Genomic DNA, 12,191 nt, shown 5'->3' on the forward strand with positions numbered 1-12,191 from the left:
GAGTTGACTATACTGGAAACTTTGACCCAAAAAGGGAAAGCACATCAGATGATGGCATTGGTAGGTCCAGCACATTGTTTTTCTTTTAAGATCTTTGCCATTTGGTTAGTTTGTGGAAATGAAAATATGTGTAATTTAGCTTATGAAATAGATTGTTTGATATAATTAGTAGATGTAAAGATTCCTATCTTAAAAAGATCAAATGCTATGACAGAAGTCCAAACAGAGTCTTCAAGTCTGTTTCTGTCTCATAGAAAAAACTAGTAATGGTTCTGTTTTGGTAGTTCTGTACATAGTCATCAAGAATCTATATTTCTGTACTTTTGTGCAGCCATTCTCAAATTCCGTTTTCAGTTTGTGGATTGAGGTAAGGACTTCATCTCACGCTCCCATATTCAGAGTTTTGGCTAACAAAAAAAAAAAAAGGGTAAGGGGAACTGAGGGCAGTTAGAACCCTAGGTTGTTCTTATTGCTTCTGCTCACATCTCTGTAGCCACCTAGAAGTACAAGAGGGTTGGGATATGTAGTCATTATCCTACATGGATGGCTCCCATTAAAAACTGGAATTCTTTTCTCTGTTCCAGAGACAGAAGGAGGCCAGGCATAGCAGCACACAACTGTAATACTGAGGCAGAAGGGTTGTGAGTTTGAGGCCAGCCTTTGCTACATAGCCAAACCTCATTTTAAATTAACATAAAAACAGAGTGAGAGAGAAAGGAGGAGAGAATAAATGCTGGGATTCAACTAACAGTTTCTGCTCCTCAACTCCCCTCTTTTTTTTTTTTTTAAACTTTAAGGAACTTAATAGGAAAAAAAAGTTCATGTATAGAAAAGTTCCAGTTTGGTTAGAATGGTTTTTTTTGTTTTTTGTTTTTTTCCAAATATATAGGAATGACAGGAATAACCTTACCCAGCTGTGTGCCATAGCAAATTTCCCTGTTCTTTGGAGAATAAGGCTAAGACAGAGAAAAAACCATGTAGAGTCGGGTGCTGGTGGCTCACACTGCATTACAGGAGGCTGGGTTCTGAGGACTGCGGTTCAAAGCCAGCCTGGGCAGGAAAAGTCATGAAACTTTTATCTCCAGTTAACTCAGAAAACCAGAAGTGGCACTGTGGTTCAAGTGGTAGGGCTCTCGCCTTGAGCTGCAGAGCTGAGTCAGGACAACACTCAGGCCGAGTTCAAGCCCCACGACCAACCAAAAAAACAAAAAGATATTACTGTTATTTTGGGGCTGGGAAGGTGGCTCAGTGGTAAAGCGTTTGCCTTGCATGCTTGAGGCCCTGGGTTCGATTCTTTAGCACCACATAAGCAAAAAAAAAAAAAAAGCTGGAAGTGGTGCTGTGGCTCAAGTGGTAGAGCGCTAGCCTTGAGCTGAAGAGCTGAGAGACAGCGCCCAGGCTCAGAATTCAGGCCCATGACCAGACCCAAAACAAAAAGTTCAGGGAGGAGAAACTACACATGATCCTAGATCTTGGAGGGTAGAGGGAGTTCTATACTAGCCTGGGCCATAAGTAAGGTCCAGGTCACCTGGATACATAGTAAAATCTTGTCTTTTTAAAGTCTTAAATATTTACTTGGTCAGTATCAGGGTATCTTTTTCAGGTTTCATTTTCTTGTTATTTTTTGTGTGGGTTGAACTCGGGACCTTTAGCTAAGCTTTCTGCTCCTAGGTAGTATTTACCATTCGAGCCACCCTGTTTCCAGCTTTTTGCTGGTTAATTGGAGGTAAGAGTCTTTCCTATTTGCCCCAGCTGGCTTCAAACCAAGATCCTTAGATCTCAGCATCCTGAGTAGTGAAGATTACTGGCATGAGCCAGTAATCACAAAGCAAGTTTCATTGTTGGTTTTGTTTTGTTTTCCTGTCATGGGGCTTGAACTCAGGGCCTGGGCACTGTCTCTGAGCTTTTGCTCAAAGCTAGTGTTCTACCACTAGAGCCACAGCACTACTTCAAGTTTTCTTCTGTTTATGGGGTACTGAGGTATCAAACCCAGGGCTTCACGCATGCTAGACAAGCACTACCACTGAGCCACATTCCCAGCCTGTTTCCTTGTTGTTGAAGGTAATGAAATTACAAACAAAATGAGGCTTTATCTCATCAATTGCAATTCATTTTTCCCTCAAGTTGAAATCCTTTCTGAGTTCTCTTCTCATTTATGTTGGTGAAAGATTTGAGGGCTAGCTGGAGAACTGATTTTATATATATATATATATTTGTAGTATGGGATTTGAATTCGGGGCCTTGTACTTAATAGTGGCAGGTGCTCTGCCTCTTGAATCATGTTCACAGCCCTTTTTGCTTTCATTACTTTGCAGGTAGTATCTCACATTTATGCTTAGGCTGCCCTGTCATTCTTGTATTTATGATTTTCTGTAATTAACAATGACAAGTGTGTGCCACCACAACCAACTATATTATTTAAGATAGAGTATGTATAACTTTATGCCCACATTGGCCTCAAACTGTGATCCTCCCAATCTCTGCTTTCCAAGTAACTAGGATTATAGGCATGAGTCACACTGTATCCAGCTAAATCTCCTCAATTTTCTATTAAAAAACAAAAACCCAAAACTCATTACTCAAAGTTCTGAAAACTATCTTGAGTTCAAGCCAACAGTACTTAAGATTTTAATATTATAATAGCTAAAATGTGAGCAATATTGTCTCACATCTGTCCAGGCAGCCTTGCTCAGGGACTGAATTAGGCTCTTATCTGTTCTCTCCAGGTCTTTGCCTTGTTCTTTGCTAGAACACAGTAGCTGCTTTGTTTCAGAATTCTCAAAGGCACTGTGCAAAACAACACTGCCAGACTTTTTCTCTGTGTTTTGAACAGGTTGTTGGGGTGCCTGTTGGGTCTGCCTTACCCTCAACAGTAAAGCAGGCTGTGGCCATCAGTGGTAGCCAAATCCTTGTAGCCAAGACCAGCTCTTCTGTTGCCAAAGCAGTTGGTCCAAAGCAAGTAGTGACCCAAGGAGTTGCCAAAGCCATTGTGAGTGGAGGTGGAGGAACCATTGTTGCTCAGCCAGTGCAGACCATAACCAAGGCTCAAGTCACTGCCACTGGACCTCAGAAGAGTGGATCCCAGGGCTCAGGTAACTGATCCTAATTGGGGACCATGTTAGCAGCATCTCTGCCAGAATTTGCTTTGCTAATTTTATTTGGTATTAGATTAGGGCAGTCTAATCAGCTATTGCTATCAGAAGTATACAGAAACATTCCATTTAATAGAAATGTATAATGAAACGTAAAGCAAACTACTTATAAGTAGTTTGTATTTATATGTGTGTAAGTATAATAAAAATTGAAAACATTTCCTGACACTTCTTTCAGGTCGAAAGAATAATTCTCAATGTTTTCATCCACAATTGGGTTGTATTTCAGGTTTAATATCCTGGTATGAGCATTTGCTACCACCATTTTGAGATGTTTGAGTTTTCTACCAAATAGAACTTTGAACCATTTGAATATATTTTAGTCTGTGTGTGTGTGTGTGTGTGTCTGTGTCTGTGTCTGTGTGTCTGTGTCTGTGTGTCTGTGTCTGTGTGTTTGTGTCTGTGTCTCCGGTCATGGGACCTGAACTCTGGGCCTGGGCACTGTCCCTCAGCTCTTCAGCTCAAGGCTAGCGCTCTACCACTTGAGCCACAGTGCCACTTCCGGCTTTTTTTCTTTTTGCTTATGTGGTGCTGAGGAATCGAACCCAGGGCCTCATGCATGCAAGGCAAGCGCTCTACCACTGAGCCACCTTCCCAGCCCTATTTTAGTCCTTAATGTATTGTTTCTTTGATAGCCTGAAAGAAATACCTTAAGACATTGAAGGTCTAAATGAGGCCAAATAACTGTTACAGAAAGTTAGAGGGGATAGAAAGCAGTAAATAGCCGGGCACTGGTGGCTCATGCCTGTAATACTAGCTACTCGGGAGGCTGAGATTTGAGTATCATGATTCAAAGCCAGCTGGGGCAGGAAAGTCTATGAGACTTATCTCCAGTAAACTACCAGAAAACCAGAAGTGGTGCTTTGGCTCAAGTGGTAGAGTGCTAGCCTTGAGCTGAACAATTCAGGGACATTGCCTAGGCCTACAGTTCAAGCCCCATGACTGACAAAAAGAAAGAAAGGAAGCAAGCAAGCAAGCAATAAATATCCAAAACAGATTTTAGAAGTGATCAAATGCTGGTGGTGGTCCAGTCCATGTATGGTATTAAAAATAAGTACATGAGGAAGTAGAGCTGTGGCTCAAAAGTAGTAGAGCACTAGCCTTGATTGAAAGAACTCAGGACAGCACCCAAGCTCTGAGTTCGAGCCCAACCAACAAAAAAGCTGTGAGTGCATGAGAGCTGTGCATGGTAGCTCATATTTGTAACCTCAGCACTTGGAAAGCTGAAGCCTTATAATTGGGAGTTCCAGGTTAATCTAGATTACATAATAAGATTTTATCTCCAAACCCAAGGAACTGGAGCATGGTAGCTCATGGTAGCTATAGCTATATAGCTCATGGCTATAAAGCTACTCAGGAGGCTGAGATCTGAGGATCATGGTTTAAAACAAGCCTGGGTGGTAAAGTGTATGAGACTCTTACCCAGCAAAAGCTGTAAAGTAGAGGTGTGGCTGAAGCGCTAGAATGCCAGTCCTGAGCTAAAAAGTCAAGCCAGAGTACAAGGCTGCAGTACTAACAGACACACACAACTAAAAACGTACATGAGATAGTTTGGAAGAAATGTTCTCTGGAGTTTTTAAGGAAATCAAATAGCTGAGAAGCCAGAGAATAAAATAAGTCATGTACAATGTTGACACTGACATTGACAAATTCTTAGTATAAGAGCAAAACCTAATCAGGATTTGGTATTTAGTTATGAAAGAGAATTGTGATTTCATAATATATATATATATGCATGCCATTTCTTGACTGACAGCATGTCTGTGTTCTTAAAAGTAAGGGATGCCAGAAATGTTGTTTTAAATCAATAAATTCAGTCCTTTCTTTGTGCCTTTCTGAGGCTTGACCTCAGGGCCTGTGCACTGTCCCTGAGCTTTTGTCCTTAAGGCTAGCACTCTACCACTTAAACCACAGCTCCACTTTCAGCTTTTTTGGTGTTTAGAGATGAGAGTTCCAAAAGCTTTCCTATCTGGGCCAGCTTCAAACCATGATCCTTAGATCTTAGCCTCTTGAGTAGCTAGGATTACCAGCATGAGCTACCAGTGCCAGGCCACTAAATTCCATTCTTACTAGATATTGACTAACAGAACTTTAAACAAATGGGGGTAATGTGTATTTATCCATAGATGTTATCATGTCAGTGATTATGTAAGTAACGAAAATCTGATGTTACAGCTTAAGTGGTAGTGTGTACTTAGTGTGCCATGCTCAACACCTAGCAGTGGTAACAACACCTATGTAAACTAGAATTGTTCTGGGCAAAACCAAGACAATGATCAGCCTACTTATATGCAAGATAAATTAATTTGTAGAAAATCCTTCTGGTGTGGAAGTTATTTTTTAGTTAACAAGATATTTAAGAAAGAAATATCCTTAAAAAGCACCTAGGAACAACTTAAGTATACTTTTTATGTTTTAAATAACCTATTTTACTATATAATTTTAGAGTGTTAATGTTCTAGTTATCTTAAAGATTTTCCTCTTCTCCCCCCTCCACCATTTTAGTGATGGCAACACTGCAACTACCAGCCACAAATTTGGCCAATTTGGCAAATTTACCTCCAGGCACTAAACTCTACCTTACTACGAACAGCAAGAACCCTTCGGGAAAAGGAAAACTGCTGCTGATTCCTCAAGGAGCCATCCTGCGAGCAACCAACAATGCTAGTTAGTCCATCAATAAATCATTTGGTCCTTGGGTTTCTAGGTGTGTTCATCTCTGGCTAAGGGGCCGTCCTTAACTGTTCTAGGAACTATTTTTATAATTCTTTTTGGTGGTGTAATCACATTTGCCCTGGAAGATTTAAAACATACACTTAGTCACTGGTGGCTCATTCCTGTAATCCTATGTACTCAAGAGGCTGAGATCATAGAATCTCTGTTTGAATCCGGCCTGGGCAGGAAAGTTCTGTGAAACTCTTATCTCCAACTAATCACCAAGAAGTGGAGCTATGGCTCAAGTGGATAGAACACTAGCCTTGAACAAAAAAGCTCAACGACAGCACCCAGGCCCTGAGTTCAAGCCCCAGAATTGGCACCAAAAAACAAAAACAAACTTAACAATACAGATAACCTAACTAGAAGTATTTTTAAATAACTATCATTTTAGGAGGTGCCACTGTTATTTTGGGCTTTCCTAAGCAGTTTTGGATCAGGGACGGGTCACACTGAAGAAGTATGGCAATTCAGGCTGTATTAGGAGAAAACTCTCTAGTTATGCCTGAAGGAATGTCCATTTTCAGCTGGAAGTCTGTTTTCACCTTAAATGGGATAGAATACAATTGGAATCAATGTCTTCGTTTGCCATCATTTAAACATATTGGCTAGGTTTAGAGATGAAAAAAGAAACCGAGAGAACCAATGTGAGTGTTATTGAGAAGGAAAGGCCAATTATTTTTCTCTGAATCAGAAATGGAGTAGCATGGCAATCAGACTTGTTTGAAAGAGACACCCTATCTACTAACAAACCATTGTGAATGTACCTAATATTGCCTGATCTTGGAGAGTAAGCTTGGTTGGGCTTGGCTACCAAATTAAAGCTAAGTAAACTAGTTGCTGTTTTGTTATTCTCTGGTGGGTTGTTACCATTCTTACCCTGAGTAGTAGGAGGTTGAAAAAGCAAGGTAAGGACAGTGTAGTATCCAGATTTACCCAGAAAGCTACTTAGATTTTGTGATATTCTCAAGGACAAAATAAATCATTGGAAATCTCTTCCCAATAATCACCAAAAATAAGGTGGGAAGGAAAACGATATATTGAGTAAATTCTGTAGGCTTTGAAGTAGAATGTGAAAAACAAAAGAGGATAAGACACAGTAGTTAGCCGGGGTACTGGTGGCTCACGCCTGTAATCCTAGCTTCTCAGGAAGCTTGAGATCTGAGGATCATGGTTCAAAGTTTGTGAGACTCTTATCTCCAATAAACCACTAGAAAACTGGAAGTGGTGCTGTGGCTCAAGTGGTAGAGCACTTGCCTTGAGCTGAAGAGCTGAGGGACAGCACCCAGGCCCAGATTTCAAGCTCCATGACCAACAAAAACAAAACAAAACAAAAAGACACAGTAGTTAAAAGGAGCTAAAAAATGTCCATATCAGGCTTCTTCCCTCACAGCTTTCTTCATTGTATTGAGAGCTGGAATAGTCAGCTGGCAATTGAAAGTATGGGCTAATATGCTTATTTATAGTATGTGCTTAGGACCAGAAGCGTTGTAGATATCAGAGTTTGTATTTTGGAATATTTGCAGACTTTACCAATTGAGCATCCATAATCCAAATACTTGAAATCCCAAATGCTCTAAAATTCAAAACTTTTTAATATTCTTTAATGCTCAAAAAAATTTGGATTTTAGGTGTACAGAACAATGCTCAACCTATAACTAGATTTTAGTCCTATCTTTTGGGGGTTTTTGTGTGTGTGTGTTTTTGTGTGTGTGTGTGTGTGTGTTTTTCTGTTGTGGGGCTTTAACTCAGGGCCTGGGCACTGTCCCTGAGCTCTTTTGCTCAGGGCTAGCACTCTGCCTCTTTGAGCCACAGCTCCACTTCCAGTTTTTGAGTGGTTAATTAGAAATAAGTGTTGCATGGGGACTTTCTGCATGGGCTGGCTTTGAGCCTCCATCCTTATATCTCAGCCTCCTGAATAGCTAGGATTACAGGTGTGAGCCACCAGTGCCCAGTAGGACATTCTTATTGTCATAGTTAATAGGAGGAGGCAGAAAGGAATGATGGCACATGAGAAGTCTGTTTAGGCTTGCCTGCCTTTTCTGTATAGATTTTTCTTTGTACTTCTCATGATTGCTGTCACTCACTGCATTGGTAGACCTCCAGTCCAGCTCAGCAGCCAGCAGTGGTGGCAGCGCAGGAGGAGGAGGAAGTGGAGGCAGCAGTGGCGGTGGAGCAGGAGGAACCCAGAGTACCACCAGCCCTGGAGGAATCTCCCAACACCTGACTTACACCTCCTACATCCTCAAGCAAACTCCCCAGGTCTGGTCACTTGTGCTTAATCTTAGCAATCCTACACCTGTCTGACAGTTACCTTTAATTATGATTGATTTACATTTGCTACTTTGAGATCAGGGATCAACACTAACATTTTAGCCATATTAGAAGTCTATATTATTTAGGGCTTGTCCAGATCTTCCTTCCCCAAAGAAAGATTTCCACTATGCTAATTGAAATTTTGCTCTTCAAAGGCTATAACCAAAGAAAATCAAACTATGTTGAAGTTAGATTGGATACAATAGAACAGATTCCTGCTGTTCCCTGTGTCACAGAAGTCTTCCTTTCCAGGTCTTCTTGCAGAGGATGGATAATTTATCTGACTGATTAAATTGAGTTTTTGAGAACTAGATTGCAAAACTCAAGTTTACATCATATTGGTCTAACTACTATGCAAAGTTGGAGAAGTGGGGATGCTTCTAACTTACTGATACTCTTCCGTTATAGTGACTCAATTATAAAATGAAGGGGAGAACATTGATTGGTACCTTGTGATATAAAGGATCAGCAACTCATTTGAATTCAACAAATTCTGGTTTCTTTCTTTTTTCTTTACCTAACTTAGGGGACATTTTTAGTTGGCCAGCCATCACCCCAGACATCTGGAAAACAACTGACTACTGGGTCAGTGGTCCAAGGTACCCTGGGAGTCAGCACATCTTCTGCACAGGGACAGCAGACACTGAAAGTCATCTCTGGACAGAAAACCACTTTGTTTACTCAGGTGAATGCACACCTGTATATTTCTAATATGCTGTGATATGTATCTTTTATACATAATTTTTTAGCTTCTCTCTTTATACAACCTCCAAAAAGTTTTAAAGAAGTTTACATAAGAAAATAAACAATGTGCTACTCGCTGCTCATTTTGGCAAATGATACATGCAAGGATGACATGCAGATTCACAAAACATTTCATATTAAATGAACAAATAATGAAATAGTGGTCAAAGGTAAAATAATTACATTTCAAGTTTGGGAAAATGATAAGAATGAGAACATAGAGCCAAGCTTATGCAGGTACACAAATGATATACTCTTATACAGTTAATAAAGCAAGGTATAAATTTAATAGTGAAAGCGAAAATTATCAGTCACAAAATCACACTATCTGTGAGAAAAATTTTTAAAAATGACTTTTCCTTAGAGGAAACAAAGATTCCTTGACTATGTGTGTATGCAAATGTGTGCACAGCCTTCCCATACTGAGCTTTATGCTCTTGCTTGGCTTTTTTGCTCAAGTGTGGCACTTGAGCCACACCTCTACTTCTGTGGGGTTTTTTTACACTTCTGACTTTTTGTTGGTTAATTAGAGACAGGGTCTCTCAGATTTACCTACCCTTGCTGGCTTCAAACCTTGATGCTCAGATTTCAGTTTCCTGAGTAGCTAAAATTACAGGTTTGAGCCACCAGCACCCAGCTTAATTGTAAGTTTTTTTTCTAAAATTTACCTGAAGTCTGATATATCGTAATAGATGGCAGCACACTATTGATACAATTAGTGCTATAGCACTTACTGAGAGTTCTGCATCCTGTTTCTGTAGCTTTTTTTTTTCTTCAGGTAAGGGGTAGGTTTATTCATTGTTCCGGCTGGCACCAGGCCATGTTGGCCCTCCATGCCACTGGGAAAGGCCTGGGAAGGGCCTGGGAAAAAGAGAGTCTGGGCCTGGGCTAGGCTTTATCTAGGGTATGGCCACATCAAATTCAGATGTGACCTCTTCCAGATGTGCCATTTGCCTAGGTAACGCAGGTACTGGGTGGAGACTTCGCTGCGAGGAAGGTGGAGTCTGCTCGCCATCCAGGAGCGGACCTTACATTCCAGCCTTTTAATAATCATGAAATAGTGCGTGGATTCTCTCTGGCTACTTTCTGCTGACAAGGGGCATTAATGTTAGGGGTAAAAGGCTAGAATTTGGTCCCCTCCCAGAGAAGGCAGCAAGCAGCAGGTGTCCCTTGGTGGCGTGAGTCCTTAGATGAAGTCTGGAGAAGTCTCATGAGGCATTGAGGGGCTGGGGAAAAAAAATACTAAAGAGCAAATAAATGGCAAGAGGAAGGACTTGGGGCTAAAAATGTTGGTAGAAATGTCCCTAGCTACTTCTGACTTTAGGTAGAGAAGTCAGGTGACAAAGGCAAGAATATGGGGCTGAGAAGGTGGCTCAGTGGTAGAGCGCTTGCCTTGCATGCCTGAGGCCCTGGGTTCGATTCCTCAGCACCACATAAGCAAAAAGAAAAAAGCCGGAAGTGGCGCTGTGGCTCAAGTGGTAGAGCGCTAGCCTTGAGCTGAAGAGCTGAGGGACAGCGCCCAGACCCAGAGTTCAGGCCCCACGACCAGACCAAAAAAAAAAAAAAAAAACAAAGACAAGAATATAAATTACTGTTATTAGGTAGACAGGTATAGAAATTGGATGGGCAGGCTTCTTACTTCTACTGACCTCCCGGCTCTGGTTAATTTTGAAAGGGCAGGCACAAAGTAGCTGATGTGACATCATCTCCTCTTACTGCTTTCCATGTTCCCTTGTTCCCCAGACTGGCTGAGTCTAGGTGCTCGTTGCTGGGATGGCTTGTCCCAGTTGGTATTCAAGAAGGTTTGAACTCAAGGCCTGGGAACTGTCCCTAAGCACTTCTGCTCAAGGCTAGTGCTTTACCATGTTGAGTTACAGTACCACTTCCAGTGTTTGGCTGGTTAGAGATAAGAGTCTTGAGCCTTGCTTCCAGCTTGGCTCTTTGCAGGTTAGTTGGGAGATGGAGACTTAGGGATTTTTCGGCCTGGGCTGGCTTTGAACTGCAATCTTTGCCACAAAAGCCTTTTATTATTTCCAATTAAAGCAACAAGGAGATCAAGTAGAATAAGTAGAGGTTACCTGGTTCTTATCAAGAATTGCCAACAAATATTCTGAAATGACAAAACTCATTGGATATGAGAATCTTAGCACAGATATGCCCAATATTTTAGAGTCATGTAGTCAGTGCTAGAATACACAACACAAAACAAAAAAGGCAAAACTCAAAACCTAAAATTTTGACAACGTTTAGACATCTTTGCTAACAAAACACATCAGATGGTTGGGCTTCAGTTACCAGGGCTGAAAAGAGCAACTTGTTAGCAAGGCACCTTAGAATAGATGGAGTAGTAAGCTTGGTGGAAGGTTAAGGGTCAGATGGGGCCAAACCCTTAACCCACCTTGTGGCCAAGATGGCAAATTTCTGAAAAAATGCAAAGAAACCCTGAACAAGTAGGTCAAGCCTACATTGGCTAGCCTTTGAGAGGGAACCTAGAGGGAGGTCCCCGGGACCCAGCCTGCAGCGCACTCTTCAGGGCACAAGCCAAAATGTAGAAAAGAGAAAGGGAGAGATAGGGAAAGCTGGACATGACTGGCAGAGAGAGAGCAAAGAGAACCTGAAAGTAAACAGACTTCTGACCATTTACATTTGCAGTGGCAAAACCTGTCTACATCTGAGAATGGCATAAAAATGAGGCGCTCTGGCTTTCCAGGGAGCGCAGGAGGCGTCTCAAAGGGTTTTCACTGCTTGGGTGTGATTTGCAGCACACCATTAAATGTGTAGGAGAGTCATTCTGGTGAGTGAAGGAGAGCTGACCAGGCAGAAGCTGCATCCCAATTTCTCCTAGAGCCCTCTAGAGAGAAATGGCCAAGCCCCAAAAACCAAGCGTCCTCGGCTTCAGAGGTGACCGGCCTTTCGGCTAAAGGCCGTAGGAGCTCTCTGGCATGGCACCACGTCTGGACAGAGACTGAGCAACTGAGAACCATAGAGAGTAGTTTCACTCACCAGAGTAGAGAAGAGTGGACGTGGATGTGAAGGCAGCAATGGTATCAATGCGCTGTGTCTGCAGCAGACAGATGGGTTCGCAAAAGGCCGTTAGAACTGTGGGTATTCCTCAGAGCAAAATAGGGAAAAATAAAAACAAACAAAAAACGGAGAGGAATCCCACTTACCCTGACTTTAAGCCCTTCCCGGGTTTCGGCACCGTTTATGTTAGGTTTTTAAAAAGAGGTAGCCGAGTAAAAACAGCACCATGCACGTGGTATT

The 12,191-nt window shown here is 41.7% G+C and overlaps 1 protein-coding gene across 1 annotated transcript in view; it reads left to right on the top strand.

Annotated features, from left to right (window-relative positions):
• Window positions 1-12,191, top strand: part of Yeats2 (YEATS domain containing 2) — a 96,009-nt gene that overhangs the window by 53,629 nt on the left and 30,189 nt on the right. The window contains 4 exon segments of the mRNA XM_042699638.1: window positions 2,834-3,092; window positions 5,658-5,819; window positions 7,966-8,129; window positions 8,710-8,868. Coding sequence (XP_042555572.1) covers window positions 2,834-3,092; window positions 5,658-5,819; window positions 7,966-8,129; window positions 8,710-8,868 — 744 coding nt within the window.

This window comes from Dipodomys spectabilis, unplaced genomic scaffold, assembly GCF_019054845.1.
Source record: "Dipodomys spectabilis isolate Male_0828 unplaced genomic scaffold, ASM1905484v1 ptg000260l, whole genome shotgun sequence".
NCBI lineage: Eukaryota > Metazoa > Chordata > Mammalia > Rodentia > Heteromyidae > Dipodomys > Dipodomys spectabilis.